This window comes from Clytia hemisphaerica, unplaced genomic scaffold (genome assembly GCF_902728285.1).
Source record: "Clytia hemisphaerica strain Z4C2 unplaced genomic scaffold, Clytia hemisphaerica genome assembly, whole genome shotgun sequence".
Taxonomy (NCBI): Eukaryota; Metazoa; Cnidaria; class Hydrozoa; order Leptothecata; family Clytiidae; genus Clytia; species Clytia hemisphaerica.
Window position 1 is genome coordinate 274,530 of NW_027104628.1, and position 19,713 is coordinate 294,242.

At 35.4% G+C, this 19,713-nt stretch overlaps 1 protein-coding gene across 1 annotated transcript in view; it reads left to right on the plus strand.

Annotated features, from left to right (window-relative positions):
* The window catches only part of LOC136824724 (zinc finger ZZ-type and EF-hand domain-containing protein 1-like), a 98,714-nt gene that overhangs the window by 18,317 nt on the left and 60,684 nt on the right, over nt 1–19,713 (plus strand). The window contains exons 19-43 of the mRNA XM_067080701.1: nt 1,882–1,943; nt 2,897–2,983; nt 3,439–3,498; nt 4,405–4,447; nt 4,803–4,922; nt 6,015–6,119; nt 6,388–6,435; nt 6,971–7,041; nt 7,774–7,933; nt 8,069–8,174; nt 9,549–9,727; nt 10,245–10,310; nt 11,331–11,484; nt 11,871–11,935; nt 12,330–12,386; nt 12,773–12,997; nt 13,584–13,651; nt 14,166–14,247; nt 14,695–14,778; nt 15,049–15,160; nt 15,689–15,822; nt 16,382–16,488; nt 16,962–17,086; nt 17,364–17,443; nt 17,819–17,903. Of these exons, the coding sequence (XP_066936802.1) occupies nt 1,882–1,943; nt 2,897–2,983; nt 3,439–3,498; nt 4,405–4,447; nt 4,803–4,922; nt 6,015–6,119; nt 6,388–6,435; nt 6,971–7,041; nt 7,774–7,933; nt 8,069–8,174; nt 9,549–9,727; nt 10,245–10,310; nt 11,331–11,484; nt 11,871–11,935; nt 12,330–12,386; nt 12,773–12,997; nt 13,584–13,651; nt 14,166–14,247; nt 14,695–14,778; nt 15,049–15,160; nt 15,689–15,822; nt 16,382–16,488; nt 16,962–17,086; nt 17,364–17,443; nt 17,819–17,903 (2,485 nt within the window). The remainder of the gene's footprint in view (nt 1–1,881; nt 1,944–2,896; nt 2,984–3,438; nt 3,499–4,404; nt 4,448–4,802; nt 4,923–6,014; nt 6,120–6,387; nt 6,436–6,970; nt 7,042–7,773; nt 7,934–8,068; nt 8,175–9,548; nt 9,728–10,244; nt 10,311–11,330; nt 11,485–11,870; nt 11,936–12,329; nt 12,387–12,772; nt 12,998–13,583; nt 13,652–14,165; nt 14,248–14,694; nt 14,779–15,048; nt 15,161–15,688; nt 15,823–16,381; nt 16,489–16,961; nt 17,087–17,363; nt 17,444–17,818; nt 17,904–19,713) is intronic.

The following is a 19,713-nucleotide window of genomic DNA, read 5'->3' on the forward strand; positions in this document are numbered from 1 at the left end:
GTTGGTGTTTTTGTGGTGAGAAGGCTTTCTGCTATACTGTCTATTTTAGGTTTTGGAGGTTTAATCTTCTTTGGTGTGGGTTTAGGGTGTTTTTTGTTGTTTCTTGTAATCGTAGTTTTCTTCGTGGGGAGTATAGTTCTGAGTGGATTTGTATGGTGGTGCAATGCTGCTTTTGTAGAAGTTTTCTCTGGTTGTTGTACCGGGTTTTTCACTGTCTTGTCTGTTGGAGATGTAGGTACGAGTGAAATTGTGTGATATTCATGTTTTCCTTCCGTAGATGCTTGCGTACTCAAAGCCGGCAAGGTGGCTGTAGCGCTTTTTCTCTCACCAATATAAGCGTTTGATATGGAGCTTATAGCAAACAAGACTAAGAGTGAGATGTTTGGGTTTCTCAGCTTCAGCATTGTTGATTGTATGACTTCAATATTCTTCCGACCTTTCCAAGATGCAGTTCCTCTACAAATGATAACTTTATCATAACATGTTACAGACTTTGGTTCCAACTGTATTTATTATTCGTCTGTCTTGATTGATTGATTTGGTTCCTGGAAAATAAATTAAATGGACAAAAATAAAACTATGACGTCATCGAGTGATCACAATTTTCAAACTGTCAGAAGTAAATTGAAGTGGATTTTCCATGAAGAACTTTGTTGCAAAAACGTTGTGAGATTGACATTATTTTATGTCGTTTATAATCATAAACTTTACTCTTTAATAATAAATACAATGCATTGTCTCGACCGAAATTCTAAGAATTACACATCCACTGAAAATTATAAAATCCTTCATCACGAATTTTGAGAAATTTTCGCACCAATATTTTCTAAACTCAAAGGTTTAGAATAAAATGTCATTTTTTTTCTGACGATTAAAATTCAGTGTTTACTTAAAATCTTATCACAGATATGATATTTATTATATTATAAAGGGCTATATACACATGGCTGTGTCAACACTCGTTCCAATCGATTAGAATGATTTTAAAATCCGGATTTTTTTGGCAAGCCACCTAAAGTTTAAACTTCTCCCCATCTTTTCGATCTTGGAACTCTTTATATTGGATGCGTTACCTCGGATTAATAAAAAAGATTTGCCTGCATTTTTACCCCCCCCCCCAAAAAAAAGACAAAATTAATGGAATGCGAGGGTCTATCAACAATATATCTTATGAACATCTGAACCTAGAAAAATGAGAACAGCTGTGACTTTATATATTGCTCTATTTCTTGACGTCATTTTATTTCTGTTTATCAAATCATTGGTTTATTTCCCTAGGGAAACAGTGAAGTTGTACAATATTCGAACCTATTTTTAAGAACAAACCATATAAGAACATAATGTGCTAATGGAAAAATCTTAAGAACAAGTAAAGAACATTTTAAAGGATTCACAAACTCTAACATACCCAATTTCTTCGGAAGTTGCACACTAACAAAATGGTGAAAATAAGAAAATGGTAAGAACATGGTCAGGTTTAAAACTCAAAAAGTAAAGACTTTCAAAGGCTTCAAAAATTTTGGATGTTCTTATAAAAAACATGTGTACTCTCGGTTGATAATACCTAATCTAATGCGTTGCAATGCAGCCTATCAAAATCTAAAAAGTCATCACTGTTGATTACTTTCAACTACCATCGAAGATCATGAATTTTTATATTCAACGATTTTCTCTAATCATGAAAAAATAATTTTTTCGTAAAGACGACTTTTTATCTACTCCCACCCAAATTTATAAGTAACGGCGTAACTTTAAGGAAAGAAACTTTCATTCACAACTAGCCCCGAGTTCTTAACCTAAGCTCTTTTTGAAAAAAAAATGAGGTTGAACCCTTCTGACTGGCCAAATAACAATATCATATTTTTGTTCTTCTCTCGACAGCTGTCAAAGGGCGTGAACGCACCAAAAGGTGGCATGGTTTTTATCTTCGACTCCGAAAACATGTAAGTAAACTACTATGCAGTGGTTAAAAAATAAAAATAAATCTAAGAAAACTCACTTTCCCTCTCACTGGGGAAAACGTACTGATTTATTGGCTCGTATATTTTTGAGAACATCTCGATATGGATGATTATTCTTCCAAATTACTTCCAGTGGGGTTTTGAATTTTTGTTATTGACAACTTTAACAAATAAATTCCCAAATACTTCCCTTAATAATTTTTACCCCAACTTTTCGATAAGGTATTAACTGACCGTCTTCAACTCAGACATTTTCGTAGCCTATAGAGGTTTTTTGTTTTGTTAAATTACGTAATTACCGCCATTATGGAAGCAAACGTTCAAATCTATAGAGACGATCCCTTACGCAAATCGAGTAAACTAGACATAAAAAACTAGCACATAAAAAACTAGCTTTTTTCTTGTGAAGTAGCGTCTATTCGGTTTAGATGATTTATGAAACGTTCTTCTTCGAGGTGTTAGGGGGGGTAGAATTTGACGTCACAACTAGCTTTTGAAGCTCATTGCAGTTCACCACTGGAGCTAATAGCAGGAATGACGTCAGGCCAATTAAATAGACTCACTTTTACACTTTTACGCAAATCGTCTCAATGAAAGTCACTAGATTTTGTTTTTTGATAAGTTATCTTCTAATATTGTCTGTTCTCCTCCACCACTGACCACTATATATCCTGGACCAAGCCATATCAACCATCTATGAGTTTTTTTAAAGTGGTATCCGCAAAAAAGTTATTGTAGTGTTAAAAAATTAGCGTTCAACGACGCTACATCATCTAATTATTCGAGAAATAAAAGATCTAACGCTTTTGAGTAGTGCTACCAATAGTGCACCACTTAAAAAAAAACTCTGATTAAAGATTTCTTAGCCTTGATTGAGAAACTCTGTCTAGGGTCTGGATAAAGGTCAATACTCCTCTTCATTCTTTAACTTACAGCAAAGATGAAGATGAGGGTACAATGTTCCAACCTTTAGAAGAATATAGTTCATGGACTGAAGAAGACTACAAAAAAATGAAAGACAAGTAAGTATTTGGTTGACGCTTCTTCGCTGGCTCCTTTAGTTTTGCTACTAGCTACTCTCTTGATAGTTCGTTCTATTGTGTTCTCTCGAAAAACTTTATTTCTCGGAAAATAGAAATTTGAGAAAGATCGGAGAGCAGCAAAAACTTATGCCGTCTTATGCCTTTTTCGGTTTCTCTATTGTTGACTCTTTAGATAGGTCATTCTCTTCCATCCTATAAGGCCAGCAAAGTAAGTGTCTATACGCTGTGAGAATCTCGATGTTAAGCTAATCAACAAAGCACACTCTTGACCTTGTTTCGAGGTTTAGGCTCATATTAAAATTCTGTTTTGACTTAAATCACAAAAGAAATCACCATAAGTAATATGATTCTTCGTTCTATGAGCTCACTTTGGTTTTAGATAAGCCTTGCACTGTTGGAAAGAAATTTTATTATTTCTTTATTATTTTTTTCAGACCGAAATCAAAATTGAGTGTTTATGATCCCGTCGCCTTTTTCAACGTCGACAAAGACTGGTAAGTGACATTTCCAAACGTTCTTTGCATGGCGTCAGAGTTATACCATGTTCATATGTGACGGTTCCATGCCGCTACGGTACGGTTTCTGTTACGGATCGCGAGAGTGTTCATATTGATTTCGGAGCAAGAAAACGGAGCAGTTCCGTTCCAAAAAGTAGACTGAAACCTTTTCGATCCGTTTTGCTTTTTGACGTCTACATTTTGACGTTGTGAATTTTGACGTTCATACAGATAGTGTTTCGGAACCGTATCGTTTCAAAGCGATAAAAAACCGTAACGTCTGAACATGATCTTACGGATTGGGAGTGTTCATATCGGTAAGAAAACGGATGAAAGAAGTAGAGCGAGACGTTTCGATTCGGTTTGCTTTGTAACGTCTTCTTTTTTGACGTTCACACTTGCTTCGGGACCGTTTCTTTTCCAGAACGATACGGAACTGTAACATCTGAACATGGTCTTAGTCAAAACTCAGAGCACTAGGGTCTAACTAGCTAAACATTTTAATTAACAGTGTGTGTCCAGTTAAAAAAATCGTTTAGTGAGTTAAACCATATCACTTTTTTTCCCTCCCCTCGAAATGATTATTTCTTATTGTTTAAAAAGTGCACCACATGCAGTAGCCTGGCTGAAAAAGCTATCTAAAACCTTCTGTGCTTCGCTCGTTTAAATTTTCCAAACAGGTTTTCCTTAATAGGGGGCGCCAAAATACCTACTTTGAAATTTGTTTCCTAGTTTACCCCAATTTTGCCTTCCCAATTTACCCCAATTGTGTTCGACTGACCACGCTACGGATCACATGTTAAAGAATAAAAAATGGTGAAGTGGAGAGGCTGAGAGAGTACTGCGTCGCAGCATGTTTATTGTCGCCTAACTAACTTTCTCGGTAACTTTCCAATTATTCAGGGCGGATGTTGATGTAGTCATTGATCGACTGAAAACCGGCAGTGTAAGCGTCATACTTTTATTCAAATCTCATCATAAATTTGGTCTGAAAGATTTTAGTCGTCCCCTTCTTGCTGAGGGCTTAGTCTTCTGTGCACCTTTACTGGTGCAAAAATCAATGTGTTCCATGTTGAAATAAGTTCAGACGAGACACGAAGACAGTGCCAGGCGAATCGTGCACGCGATGCTTTTTTTGAAGTCTGAAACAGAAAAACTTAGTGGATAAAAAATGAGGAAATTTTTAGGCGGATGACGAAATATTTTTCCCGGCTAACTAAGACTTCCATTCCTAAAAACATATTTCACGCTTGGTATGTTATGATATCCTAACGATCTTCTTTCTTATTTTACCCCTTCAGTGTGTTGTGATCAAATTTCTGGGTGCGCGGCAAGAGAATGCAGAGAGGTTGGGTATCATTGGCATCAATGTGATTGGCTATGAACAAAATGAAGATATGCTCATTCAAAACGGATATCTGGTAAGCCAGTGATCGAGATACCTTGGAGTTTTTACAAGATACTTCACTAATTGGTCATTTAAAGTGATAGAGATGACGCGCTCTTTAGAAAAAGTAATAAGATTCTTTTATTACATCTTAACGACCAATCAAATCAAATAAGAGCTTGTAAAAACTCCAGCTTGTCCCCAGTGATCACCTAATAGAAGTCTATGCAATCTGTGCAACTATTGACGAATGAACATTCTATGTTGATTGTTCATTTGTGAGTGAATTTTCCCTTCAGCTATCGCAATTTTGGTAGCTTTTATAGTCCATTCGCTTTAAGTGTGGATTCTTTCTTGTTATCGTGAAAACCACTCTTTAGGAAATTACAGTTGAACTCATGTAATTCGAACTCCTATAATTCGAAAACTCACTTAATTCGAACAGATTCTGTGGTCCCCTCAGAATTTACCTTGAAAACCTTACAAGAAAACTCCTATAATTCGATTCCATGTAATTCGAAAAATCATGTAAATCGAACAGATTTTCCGGTCCCATCAAGAAATTTTAATCATGTAATTCGAATTTTCGATTTTTTTTAGTTTTTGAAGCTGACAAACTCAAAAATTTTATCAATCAAAGGTTTTCAATTAAACGTTTTTGACGTTAGAATTATTGTCTATCAATCGAATGTTTTCTTTTTTACATTCGATTGGAGCTTGTCCACTGCTTTTGCCTTCCATTTCTTATCAAGACAAGATGGGAAATTAAAAAACACAAAGAAGTCACTTTAAAAACGAAATATGAAGCTCTCCGTGACTTGGAGGATGGTATGTCCAATAAAGACGCATCCATCAAGTACAAATACAAAAAATAGTTCAAAAGTAAACCTGGGAAAGACTTTTTTTATCGAATTAGGTCAAAAATACAAAAACTCATCTAGTTCGAAACTCATGTAATTCAAACAAAATTCTCGGTCCCTTGAGAATTCGAATTACATGAGTTCAACTGTAATAAGACTGACATGGTTTCCATTGATTTTGGTTCAACGATTTGTATAAACTTTTCACGTTAACAATGTAAGAAAACATCTCCCAAAGAACAATTTTCTTCGTTTCTCTACTTAAGGATATTTACAACCAGGGCTTACCAGCCGATGAAGATGCCATCCTTCCTGGTCCTGCTGTCTTCATTAGATGTTTGAAGTTCCTTCAAGTCATGTCTAAAGATGCGGTATGATATTTTGTACTCTACTACTGTGTTCAGAAAAAACTCTCAACAAATCTTCTGATTACTTCCACGCATTTTATTAAAGCAGTGTACTTGAGCTTTGTGGTATAAATTGTAAATCTTTTAAGTTTCTTCTTGTTCCAATATCCTATCAGTTATCACTGTATCAGCTCCTCATGGTGTAACTTACAATACCAACTAAAAGTCTGCAAGATTGTAAAATTAAAAAGCTAATTTTCACGCAATCTTATCCTTACTTCTTTCCCAATAGGTCAATTTGAAATTTCAATCAGCCAAAGATATGATGTCAACCGAAAAGGTGAACCCTTTCTCGTTGCATTTTTTTTTCGTTAGAAATATTTTTTGAAGATAGTAAAAAGCATTTTTCCCAAATTTGATGTTTTATTTTGTTTTGTAGATGGTCCATCGTTTGACTTCAACTGCCTTGGCGTTGAAAAAAGCTCTACTTACTGTTTTATAAGTACAAACCATATAAGAACATAAGGCTTCAATAGCCAAAATGTTAAGAACAAGTTAAGAACATTTTAAGACTTTGTGGACTATAAAACACCCTATTTCCTAAGAAAATGGTCAAAAATACCCACAAAATGCTCAACATAAGAACATGTTAAGAACATTTTTAGGCTTAAAGCTAGGAAAGTTAAGAACATCCGAAGGCTTCAAAAATTTTGGAAAGAAAAAAGTGAAGTGTTTTATATAAGATATCTGTAGAAGAGAAAATCTTTTTTCAACCCATTATTGACAAGGCACAATGGGAATGAACGCCTTGCTGCTTTTATACCTTCGGTCGAAATTTATTTTCATGATTGTGAAAAATCGCTTTTTTTACTCAGGATGCTACCATCGATATTTATGACGTCACAATGGAACAAGTCTGGAAAGTTTATAATTTGATTTGCCAAAGGTATGAGATTTGTTTTGAAATTCGAAATAAGTTCTCGAAAAATACTTTCAACGACTCTGTGAAATTATCTCGATACTACTGCATACAGAAATGGAGATAATTAAATTTTTCGTTACTTATCAATTAACTATGAGGATCATTTTTTGATGCAGGGGACTATGCCCGATTTTATGTACCTTGTCGGTAAAAAAAATTCAGCTGGAAAACTTTTTGTCAAGTGAAAAAATTCAGCTGGAAAAAAAAATCGTCGAAAAGTATTTGTCTGTAAAAAGTAACTTTTTGTCAAGTGAGAATTTTATTTTTGCCGACGCATTTTTCACCGAGAATGTAGGTACTGGTGATTTAAAGAATACAGTGGAGTCTTCTAACTCGAAACTCCTCAACTTGAACAAGTTTTATGGTCCCTTTAGTTAGCAATGTCTTCTAAACCTTACTCCGCAACTCGAAATTTCCTTAACCCGAACAAATTTGCGTCCCTCGTGCGTGTTTGAGTTATGAGACTCCGCTGTACCGTGAGTTGGTCTAATGTCGACATCCCTCTTCTAATTCCGACACTCTTCTTTAGAAATAGAAATAAGAAGGAACGTCAGAATCACTGATTGACAAAATAAATGTTTCCTCTCTGACCTCTAAGCAAAGAAATAGTTTTCATAAGCGATTCCGACCTTCTTATTATCCCCAGCTCTAAAGACCAACTTACGGTACTGATTTAAAACTTTTACTTATTTCCAGCGATATGAAAGAAGAAGAACGTAACCTGTGTTCAGAAATGTTGTTGAATTTATTTCACATCGCGCTCCCTTACCTGAAACCGAGCGCTCAACGGTTGAGGGAAAGTCGGAAGTTGATGTCTAAGGGGAAGAAAGTTAACGTGGATAAACTCGAGATGGAGGTAGGCTTCTATTTGGTATAATTGTGTATACGAGAATATTGTCAACACCCACGTGACGTCCTTCTCATTTGCGGGTTATGAAAAAGTTATCTGTTTCAACTACTGTTTATAATCTTGATCAATTTCTTTTATAAGGTGGTGCAATTTTCAGCCAGTGTTTTCCAATCATTATGTGATATCGTCGACAACCAACCAAAGACGCGCGGTGTTCACAAAATCGCCAGATCTATTATACTTGATGGTAAGAAGTCTTTTTTATATGAAAATATAGCCAACCTGGTAAGTACGGACCTTCTTCCACGGAAGTTTAAGCTTTTGACGGTGGTACTAGGTCCGGACCTACCGGCGCAAGACCGGAAGATCTGGCTTTCTCATATGGGTCTATAGTGTATGTACTTTGAAAGTAATCAGTCAAGGACTATTGCAAACTAGGATAAATTATCCTAGTTAGGCTTTTATCCTAAATAGGCTAGAATATTTATCCTAGATAGAATAATTTATCCTAGTTAGGCTATGTGAAAAATTGAAACTGAAATATTGGAAGAATGATACAGATCCGCGTCTTCTTTACTCTTTTAATCAATTATGCACTTAAAGAAGATTAACTTTAACCAAATATGAACTTTTTATTAGCGCAGAGTAAGAAAATATAAAACACTTATCCTAACTAAGATAAAATAGCTTAATTAGGAGGAATAGTACATAATATTTTTATGTGTTACGCGCTTTTCCCGTCATAAAATAATAAAAACTTTAAAACAAGTTTGAGTGAATGAAAGTGTCAAAAGTGTTCATTCTCCTTGAAACAATTGTAAATAACGCTGTGTTATATCTTAATAATATCTATTTGAAGATTTTCTTTAACAAACAATCATCATAAGCAAAGTTATCACCAAGAAAGTTCGATGCTTAACATTTGGAGTTTGTAAAGTTACCTCTTGAAAATTGAATAACTTCTGAACGCACGCTGACTGGGAGATGAGACTTCACAAGCATACTTTGCTGGTTCTAAATTACTCAAATTCATGCAAATCTTGACGCGGACCTCAAAGTTTATTCAATAAATAAGTTTTTCTTCCTTTTATCCTAATTAGGATATAGATTTTATCCTAGTTAGGATAATTTATCCTATTTGGGCTAAATACTCGCATTTATCCTAGTTTGCAATAGTTCTTGACTGGTAATTGTCCTCAATTCTTTTTGGAAATGTTTACAAAGTGACAGCAACCATGTCTACCGAGAAGGCTCCGTCTTCATTGCCCGAATTTGTTTAGCTCCAATGTGGTGGGATATATAGGTTTGCGAAATGACGTGGAGTGCCGCCTAATGTTTAAAAATTGGAAATTTTATGGTCTAAAATCGAAGGAAAACCGTAATTTGGTGAATTTTTGGTCCTTGTCGGGACTTTTCCCCTAAAATTTAGCCTTTTTGCGTTAGATATTGGAGTTATTAGTTTGTTTATTTTGTAACCTTTAGGGGGACTGAAATTAGATATTATGAATTTTGCGATCCGTAGAGGGACTTTGTAGGTTAAAAAAGGCATATGTGCCGCCCGGCGTACCCTCAATGTCACGTATGACTCAATCACCTTTTATCTTCAAATCAAACACTACAGGAGCTGAAGTGTTCTTCCCGGACGCAGAAGCCAGACGTGCTCACTTGCTATCACTCGTTGAGAAGGTTATGGAGGAAAGCAAAGCAGTTTCTTTATCCTACACTTTCGAATCATTATGTAGATTCTTCAGTAATAAAGATGCCAGTGGTCTGCTTGGATTACCGGAATATCTTCCACAGGTATAGCTAATTCTTTTCAACCGTAAATGAGAATACACAGTTGGCCCTTGCTAATTCGGCCTCAGACAGGAAAATTACTTCGGTTTGATTTTAAGCTTTTTTGAAATATTGAAAGGATTTCATAAATGTCTCGTCTCCTATTGACGAGGACCAAGAATTAGTTCGAATTAGCAAGCGACCTATGTAATCAATAAATATATGTTAGATAGTTGATTTAATAAATACATTTTACATTACAATTTAGGACAAATCAAAAAATACGATTTATAAATAGACAGGACAATGAACTTATGCTAGCCAGTCCTGAATTTAAAAGCAATATACCGGGTGTGCTTTAAAAAACGCCCCTATTATCCAATTTTTGACGTACGTTTTTCTATTCAGTTGAACTGCTTGAATTCTTTATAATTATAAATTTAATCATAATTTGCAGGTCAACTTAAAAGTTAACATAAATTAAGTTCAAGGTGTTTTAAAAATATTTGATGGTTTTATTTTCATTTTTTTGCTTTTTTAGGAAAGTTTCCACCCGGAGTCAGTGGTTCACGTGATGATGACCTTGGTATCCGTTGCTTATAGAGAGGTGAGAGTACTTTCTTATGTCTTAGATCTGATAGCTTGCCAGAGCGTTTGGAACTGCGGCTCCCCTTTTCCTTTCGATGCATACAAACCGAGAACTAGATGTATTTTACTTCAGCTATTTTACACCAGAACGCGATAAGAGCTTCTGCGTGGAACCTCTAATTAGCGGACATCATCGGGGAATCGGATTAGTGTCCGCCTTTTGGAGGGTTTTGAGTTTCAGGCTCGAATTTCGAAATTAAACCGTACTAGGAGGTCGCAAACATGAAATTATGGTTTTAGGCATTTCCCTTAAGACATAGGAACAAGAAAAGACTCGAGAAAAGTTATTTAAACACAACAAACTACTTTTTTTCAATCGTTCAAGAAAAGTATAAAAATACTAAAAATAACAAAGTCAACTTCAGGGTTGGGAAAGAGCTTGAAGAGCTGTAAAAACTGAATCTTTGTAAACAAAATTTGGAAAAAAAACAACAACAAAACTCTTGAAATGAATGGTTTAAAATCACTTATTACTTGTATCTTAATGTCTGAAACTATGTTTTCCTCGGTGTCCGCTAAAATTGGAGGGAAAAAACAGGTTTTTGACCATTCCGTGCAAAAGTTTTTGTCCGCTAAATGGAGGTGTCCGCTTATTGAGTGTCCTCCTTTTGGAGATTTTTTTATAAGGATTTGACTTTGAAACGGCCGTGGAAAAGTATTTTGTCCGCTAATCAGAGGTGTCCGCCTTTTAGAGTGTCCGCTAATTGGAGGTTCTACTCTATAACCAATAAGCTAAAAATATTTGTAGCATGCAGCGAAAGAATCCTAACGTAGAAAGGTTACTACTACCTTAATTATGAATTTCTTAGTTTAGCCATGACGTGACATTTAGACCATTAGCACTAAATTTATAAGAAAAGGTAAGGCTCGATAAGAAAACCTATGAACAAACGTTGTAACAGTTAGCGCATTATCATAAAACACATATTATAAACGATTTTAACCTTTGACTCCCCATACTCTCCTCTTTCAACTATAGTGTGTAGCACAAGCCAAGGAACAAAGCAACGTGTTCGCTCCCTCCAACATCGTACTGTTATTGTGTGCCATGCAGAAAAGCTTGTTGGCTTGGTGCCATATTCAATGCAATAATGATGTCACAAGACATATTGCAACCAATATCTTATTACAATGTAAGTGGTACTACTATCGTGTGGGGATACTGGGTCCAAATTTACCAGGTTGGATTGACGTTTAAATATATGAAAGCGTTATATTGATTTTCTCATGAACACAAGAAGCCGTTTTAGAAGACATTCTAAGTGTTGTTCTTTTCTTTCAAACTTTTTTTACTAAAATATGGTGTTTCTAATGGCTGGTATCGCTAGAGAGGGTCGGAGTGTTTCTCTCTTTGTTGCGCGGACAATTAAATTACACAATCTAAGCTTCTCGTTAACTGAACTTTCGGTGACTCAGGATCGAACATTGGAACCTTAGATTGTAATGTGACCAATCAACCAGATGAGCTATATAATTATTTTGGAAAATTGATATATTATTTATTAAAACATTTGTTTAGACGTTGAAATGGTCTCACAAAAGTCCATCGATGCATTGAAAACACTGCAAGAAGCTGAAAATAAGGTATTTCTTCTAACTTATCTCTTCTTCATAGACCCTGTCCTAATAGTTAGACATTAATATCATTGTTATTATTGCGTCTTTAACTATCAAGCATGTAATTGGCATCATAAGTGATCGTTTTATCTTACATCCCTTGGATGTACAAGGAAAAGGCTTTTATTTTTTGACCTGTCAAAAGTAGACAAATATTTCTTAATTACAGCGTGTAATTCATTTGAAATCAAAAAAAAAATGAGCTGAAATACTTTAAAGATCGTTGGGACTTTAAAGGTTTTTAGGTCTACCCTGTTAAATTTTTAGTTAATTTCTATGGTCTACCATCCCTTAAAACAAAACATTTATTTCTATATTCGTTCACGATTTTAACATCGTCCTTACTCTTTTCTTTCGCAAGATCAAAGCCGTCGACAATTTGGAGTACACCTTTGTTTCAATTGGCATGCGACAATTGGTATGATTTTCCGCCCCCCTGTATCTTCTATTTATTGTTTTCAAAGAGCTGGGGCGGTGATCCCGGGAAGAGTCGGGGCGGTGACCCCGGGAAGAGTTGGGGCGGCGACCCCGGGAAGAGTTCTCTTTTCTTGTTAACTATCGTCGACCATGGAATCTGTTTGCCAGGAGATATGGTCTTAGCTGCCCTTTTCCATTTATCAACCATAACTCCACAAATATTTGAATCGAACGCCTAGGGTGGAATGATTCAATCTTTGATTGCATTCAATAATCTTTATACAGATCCTCAGATAATTTGAATATCTCAATCCTCAAATTTGAGCTAAATTTCATGTCGACGTTGAAGACATTCCTAGTTGACCATGCTATTTTTTGCATTTCCAGATACTGTTTTTGAACTTATTTTCCAAAATTGAAATCGATTCTGTTTTGTTGCTACGTCACTTGCAACCCCTAGCAACGCTTCTAAACAACATCTCAAAGTTACTACCGGAGCTTTTTACCAATGGCAATGGGTTGGAGAATGCTCAGAAACAAGATGACACGACTTTGAGGGAATGGGAAATGGAGTCTGAGCATGAATATGAAAATAACATGAATTTCACAAAGGTAAAAATTCTAAAACTTTCTATATAAGAGCTTCTTATTTTGGTTTGGGAAATCGAGTTAAAATAGTTTTTTAAAGAAGATACGACTTTGAGAGAATGGGAAATGGAGTCGGAGCATGAATACGAAAATAACATGAATTTCACAAAGGTAAAAATTCTTTCCATACAAGAGCTTCTTATTTAAGTTTGGGAAATCGAGCCAAAAAAAGTTACTTAAAGACGGTTTGATGGAATGAAAAATCTAGTCTAAGAGCATGTTCAAAAATAATATGAGTTTCACAAAGGTAAAAATCGAGATGCCTATATGGAAAAGCCTCAAATTTAAAGTTTAGGAGTCGAACCAAAATAGTTTTTGAAACAGATTCACTTTGTTATGACGAAATTTTATACCAAATGTATATATATGAAAAGATTGACTTGTTAGATTCAAGGCCTTAACTAAATAAAGTTCAGGTTTTCAAGAAATGATACTGCCACATAAGAGGCCCATACTTTCCCTTAGTATAAAAGTGAGTAAAGCGCTAGTGAGTAAGAAATAAATAGCCTGCAGTATACACAATTTTAATTTATTCAATTTTCTACCAAAGGTTTTCAATTGTCCGGGATGTACAAGTTTCCGAGTTGAATTCTCACCGCAATGCCAAACTGAAAGAAAGTAAGCATTATTGTTGATATACTAATCATCATTGCTGAGTTCTTAGTTCAGTAAGAAATCGTTGATGTGTTTTTAACTAAGATTGTAGAAGACCATTACCCCGGGTCACCGAGATGGAGTTTTACAAGCTCTCGTTTGATTTGGTTGGTCGTTATAACCAGTAATAAAACATTTTTGTTTCTTTTTCTAAAGAACGCGTCATTTTTATTACTTCAAATGACCAATTATTGAAGTATCTTATGAAAACTCCATCTCATCCGTATTACCCAGACTCCAGGAAATAAAGTCCTGCAACCACAGTCGGGAGTTTCCCGAAGGCTTCTCTTTCAGTAGCTATTTATTTAAAAGACAGGGGAGGGCGCCACTCTTTCTCTCCTGATTGTCCCACCTATATATCTTGACTGGTGTAGAAATGGAGGAAAATCAAGTACCATTTTTCAAGTCTTTGTAAATACGGACTTTACCTAGGAATACAAAAAGTTTTCCCCAAACATTTGTTGTTTGTACATTTCAGATACGATTACTTAGAATTCACAGATTCCACTGGTCGCAAACGCAGGTTCGATCAATCGGTTGGAACAGAAAAATGGCCTCTGGTAAGTTTACTTTAATAGACCTTATCGGAGTTTTTGATTTTTCTAAAAAAGCGATGCATTGTGGGATTGTTTCGAGTGTATTACAATAGAATTCTCTCGAGTAATTCCAAGAGATTTCTATTGTAATACACTCGAAACAATCCCACAATGTATCGCTTTTTTAGAAAAATAAAAAACTCCGATAAGATCTATTAAAGGACGATTCATATATCATTTTCTTACTGCAAAAAAAGAAATGACAGATCTCTCCGGTTCCTGCACCCAGCACAAATGTGAAATATTTGTTTATTCTGCCTCCTCGGCATAAGTGGTGCGCCTGGTTTATCGTTTATCATTGAATAATACCGAAATTGAATGTCTGAGTCTTTTGTGCAAATTACACGAAATCAATCCATTGAACTAAATCGAAATCTGAATACAGTATTATCAATTTTCTTTTTTATATAGATTGTGGATTTTGACGCTGGCCAACGGTTACATTTCCTTTTCCACTCAGATGGTTCGAATACTGCATGGGGATATAAATTTAAAGTAAGGTTGATGCTCACAGTGATACTGTATAGGTCTTTAATTAAGGTCAAAGTTGAGAATAACATTGAATTGACACGAATGAGGAGCAATATTGGTTAGAAAGATGAAGGAAAGAAAAACGAACCCGAACACAATATAACAATAGGAGACACCGGCTTGATATAAAACATGTGCCTGATATGAAACGGGAACAGTTATGTAAAACTTTAAACTTTGTTGAACGAATAATGTTATCATTTTTCGACATTTTCTCAATATTTTCTCTTGTAGGTTTCAGCCATAGGGAGTCCTGATGTAGCAGTGACTTGGATATGTGATTTACAATTACTATTGGCTCGTTGTTTTGGCATCTTCTGTAGCATCTCACTGGATTGCAAGAAAGGTAAGTAATAAATCCATAATTGTCGTAGCATTAGGGATTGATGGAATAAAATAACGTAACTTAAGGAAAATCCGCCATTATGGAAGTAAACATTCGAATCTGTAGAGATATAGGCTTAAATTGAACCTTAGGTTATTTATGAGTTTTTTTTTTTTAATTTGTATAGAGGTTTTTCAAGTTCGAAAGATTACGTAACTTCCACCGTTTTAGAAGCAAGCGTTCGACTTGCGTAAACCTCTATAAATTGTTCCTATAAACCTAAGGTTCAATTTAAGCCAAAAATTTTAACCTGATTTGCATTTTGCATGTTAGAGAATATGAAGGAAAATGAAAAAAAACACTCCAAAATGAGCTTCTAAAACCTATCAAGTGGGGTAGGATCGCCTGATTTTTACGGTCCTTTTGCACCCGAAGAAAAATCCGAAAAAAATTTTTGAGGTTCTAAATTTTGCAAATTTGAGCCTCCGGGTTTTTATTAAAAAAACTGAATAACATGATCAAGAAATTTTTATTCATTTCTCGTTTCAGCCGTTGGTAAAAAAGACTCTGACACGGAGGAGAAAGAAGACGAACGAGCTCTCCTCCATAGTGAGTTATGGGGATCCCTCTTCCGTGGAGGTTACATGGTTGGCAAGTTGGAACGCTCATTGTCAGGATTTCATGTAAGGTCTTTTTTGTGATTTTTAGAGTTTTTGAAAAAGGTGATTCCTTGGGAATTTCTTACATTAAGGTCCCGAATAGTAGGGGAGGTCCGAAATTTTTTCAAATTCAATAAACGGCGAAATTGTACCTCGACTAAAACCCCCAAAATGAGGTGATTATGAGTTAAAACCATTTAGAGCGATTCAGCTTGTGATAATTGAAATATTTTGAAAATGAATAAATGGGAGGTCCTAATAAGAATGGTCCCGAAAATTTTTCGAAAATTAATAAGCGGGAAAGATCAAATCAAATCGACCAAGCTTATAAATTCACCTAAAGTAAAGTGATTTTTTAAAATGATTTTACGGAAAGTCGCCTTCATTGCGTTGAGCATTGATTGTTCCTCGCTTGCTAAAAATTATTAGTGGGCCGGGATTTCCCACAGTGGCAGCAGAATTGCATTTATCATCACGGTGGCGAATTGACTTAACCGATCAAGGTTTAATTTAGTTCATACATTATTTTTTTGAAATAATTGTTCTGTGTTGCTTGCTTTAACACTATCTCTTCACCTTGCAGAGAACAAGTCCAGCTGATTCTGCTGTCAACTCGTTCCTCGGTGAAATTTCATCAACCTCTGAACACCCCGAAGATAAATCGGAGAAAAGCAAAAATTTCTTAACAAAGTAAGCCTTAGGTTTCACCAGCTTATTTTCCCCCTAATCCAAAGAATTGCCCATTCATTTTTTTAACAATGGAAATTTAATCCTTGCCTTTTATTCTTCGCTTTTACTTTCTATAAAATGTTCTGTCCTAATTCGTCTGGTGTTGGACGATGATAATAATTAACAACTTTAAAGATTTCTAAAGAGGGTTTTCATATGTTTGTTAAGTCACATAGCTTTCGATATTATAGAAGCAAACGTTCAAGTTGCGTAAGGAGTCTCCTCTATTACGTATTTCAACAAAACATGAAAAGGCTCTGTATTATGTAACCCCCCCCCCCGAAGGCTTATTTCTTGTTAAATCAATTAATATCTCCTAGAATGATTATTGCTCACTGTGTCATGAGAGAATTAGGTAGAGCAAATTTCTCTAATAAAACATAAACATTTTGAACCACTCAATTCCTCATTTATTTTTCCATTCCCCTTTTCAGATGCAAAGAGTTGTATTCAGGGCAAAAGCTGGGCGGAGGTGAACTGATGGAGAATGCTGTCAATGCAGTGTTTGCAGCTCTCATCTGGCACACCCAAGAACTGAGAGAGATTGTCGCTTCCTTTGGTAATCCAAGTTTTTCCGTTACACTTTTATCTGTTCTTTTTCTAGAATACAACACTAACGAGAAAAAAATTACTCTCCACACTATAATCTCTAATGAAAAGAATAACCAGAATCTTCATGTTTTTACTTTAAAACTGTATAGAAAAACTGTATATTCGACATTCACTATAATCTCCCTTTTTCTGGATGGCACTTGTTGTCTTGAAATTTACAGAAGCGAGAAATTTTCAGACATTTTGTTGATAGACTTTTAATAAAGTTTCATTTCTTTTGTCAGCGAGTGAAAATCCACCAAAAGACATCCCAAGTACGATCATTCAAGCTTACAATGCAGCCGAAACTATCAGACGACCTTTGGTAAGTCCATTCCTTGTACACGTTTGTTTAAGAATGTCCTTTTCGAGGCCCTCAGATGTTCTTAACATTTTTTAGTTTGGATGGTTTGATATCCGTCAAAACCTCCAAATCTTTTCCAAAGTTGAAATATGAAAGTTTGAAAAATGGGTTCTTACACGGTTTTTATGTCAAAATTCTATTGTTTTCTTGCTAAAAGTCAACAATTTTGGAGAAGAGTTAGACAAAAAGATCTGTAGGTTTTGCACAGAACCATTGAAGTAATCGACAGGAAAGATATCTGATAACCATCAGGATTATCCCTTTGAGGCATTTGAATGTTTGAAAAGCTCTATCTCATAAAAATAATCAACCTCTCCCTTTCTTCCTTCATCACAGCTGGAGAATCGCCAGAAACTTTTGATTCAGCTCGATGACGCAACCAATGAAAACGTCAAAGAGAAGATTGACCCCGATACACCCAGTAAGTGAATCTTTTAGTATTTTTATTGTTGAAAGTCTAAGAACTTCCAGTAAGTTGAAACGTTTAAGTCTAAGAACTTCCAGAATTTTTTAATCCTTCGGATGTTCCTAACTTTTTGAGATTTAAGCCTAAAAATGTTCTTGAATTGTTTTTATTCTCACCATTTTGTGAGTATTTTTTGTGCAATTTCTTAACGAATTGATGTAAAAGGTTCTTTTAGAGTTAATTGATACCTATTCAGAAAAGATATGATTTTGGTCTCTGATTTATACAAAACCAGGTCTTATTAAATAGTTGAAATTTGTGCAATGCCAAAACTATCACACCTGTACACCCTTGTGAACAATTCTTACCTAGCTAGACCATACTATCTAAAAAGCTTGTAAAATTAGTCAAAGAAATGTGACTAGTTTGCTCGAAAGTCTTGTAAACTGAGCGACGAACTTGCCATTTGACCAAAATAGGGAAATATAGTCCGGTGGCAAAATGACTTTTCTTGTCTTAACCTTCACAAGTTTTATATAATATGGGTTTCTATTTAATTTTCTCATTATATGTTCCCTTGTGACTTAAAAACCAATTTTGCCATACCGTAATGCTTCGATTAAACGCCCGGGGCGTTTATTAAATTTGTTGAATTTTTAGGGGGGCGTTTATTACATTTTTGTAGAACTCTTCTTTTCTTATTTTCCTTTATACATCAATGAAAAAAATTTTATACGAAAAAATACTGCGAAACTGAAACAATGCAATGTAGTAGTTTACTTGTTTTTACGTTTTACATGTTTTTAGTGTGCCTCGAATAAACGCCCCCTCTGGTTGGGGCGTTTAAAAGAGGGGGACGTTTATTTAAAAAAAAAACTGGAAAAAGGGGGGGGGCGTTTATTCGAGGGGGGCGTTTAAAAAAAGGGGGGCTTTTAATCGAAGCATTACGGTACTGGTAAGGCTGGGGAAAATTTTCTGTGGAGCATTGGAGGGGATTAGGTCATTTTGGTCTAGATACCCTTGAAAAGTCAATTTTTGAAGTTCGTTATTGGCAAAAACTGATTGTACCATCTGTCAGAGCTTGAATAGTAGATCTCCAAAATGGGGTCTCATTTGATCGGCTATTATTCGGCGATGCGTCTCGAAGATAACTTTATATGCTACTTGTCAGGGTCAACCAAGACCGCCTCCGGGTCAATAGAGGTCTATTTAAAAAGGGGAGAGGTCTTTAGTTGAATTTATCAGTACGTCTTTAAATAAAATTGTTTTAGAAGCTGAAGTTCCCGGGTGGGGGGGTACTAGGTTTGAGAAATGAAGCGGGTACCGTCCAATTTTTGAAAATCGGAAATTTTAGGGTCTTAAATTAAGGGAAGAACGAAACTATGTGAATTTTGGGACTCTTAGGGGGACTGAAATTAGATATTGTGAATTGGCGACCCTTAGAGGGGCTTTGAAGGTCTATTTTACTTTCTTTAAATTCACTTACCGGTTTTCTCTCCGCTAAATTTGTAGATTTATATTGATTGTTTGTCTATTGTAAGATTGTTTTTTTGTGGGTTGTTACTTTTTGGTTCTTTGTTTTTATTTTGTTATTGTTGTTGGTTTTAAGGTTTGTCGCTGTTTTGTTTTGTTGGTTTTCAACTTTTGTCCTTGTTGCGTTAAGTTGGTGAAAATGATTTCTCGCTCTGTTTGAATGTTTTTGATTTTTAGTTTGACACGCGTTTTCTGAATTTTAATTAGCTTTTTCAGATATAAAGTGCACCCTTAAGGGCGGCACATACTCTACCTCCGTTTGCCTGATTACCAACTCCTGGGCTCAAGATTC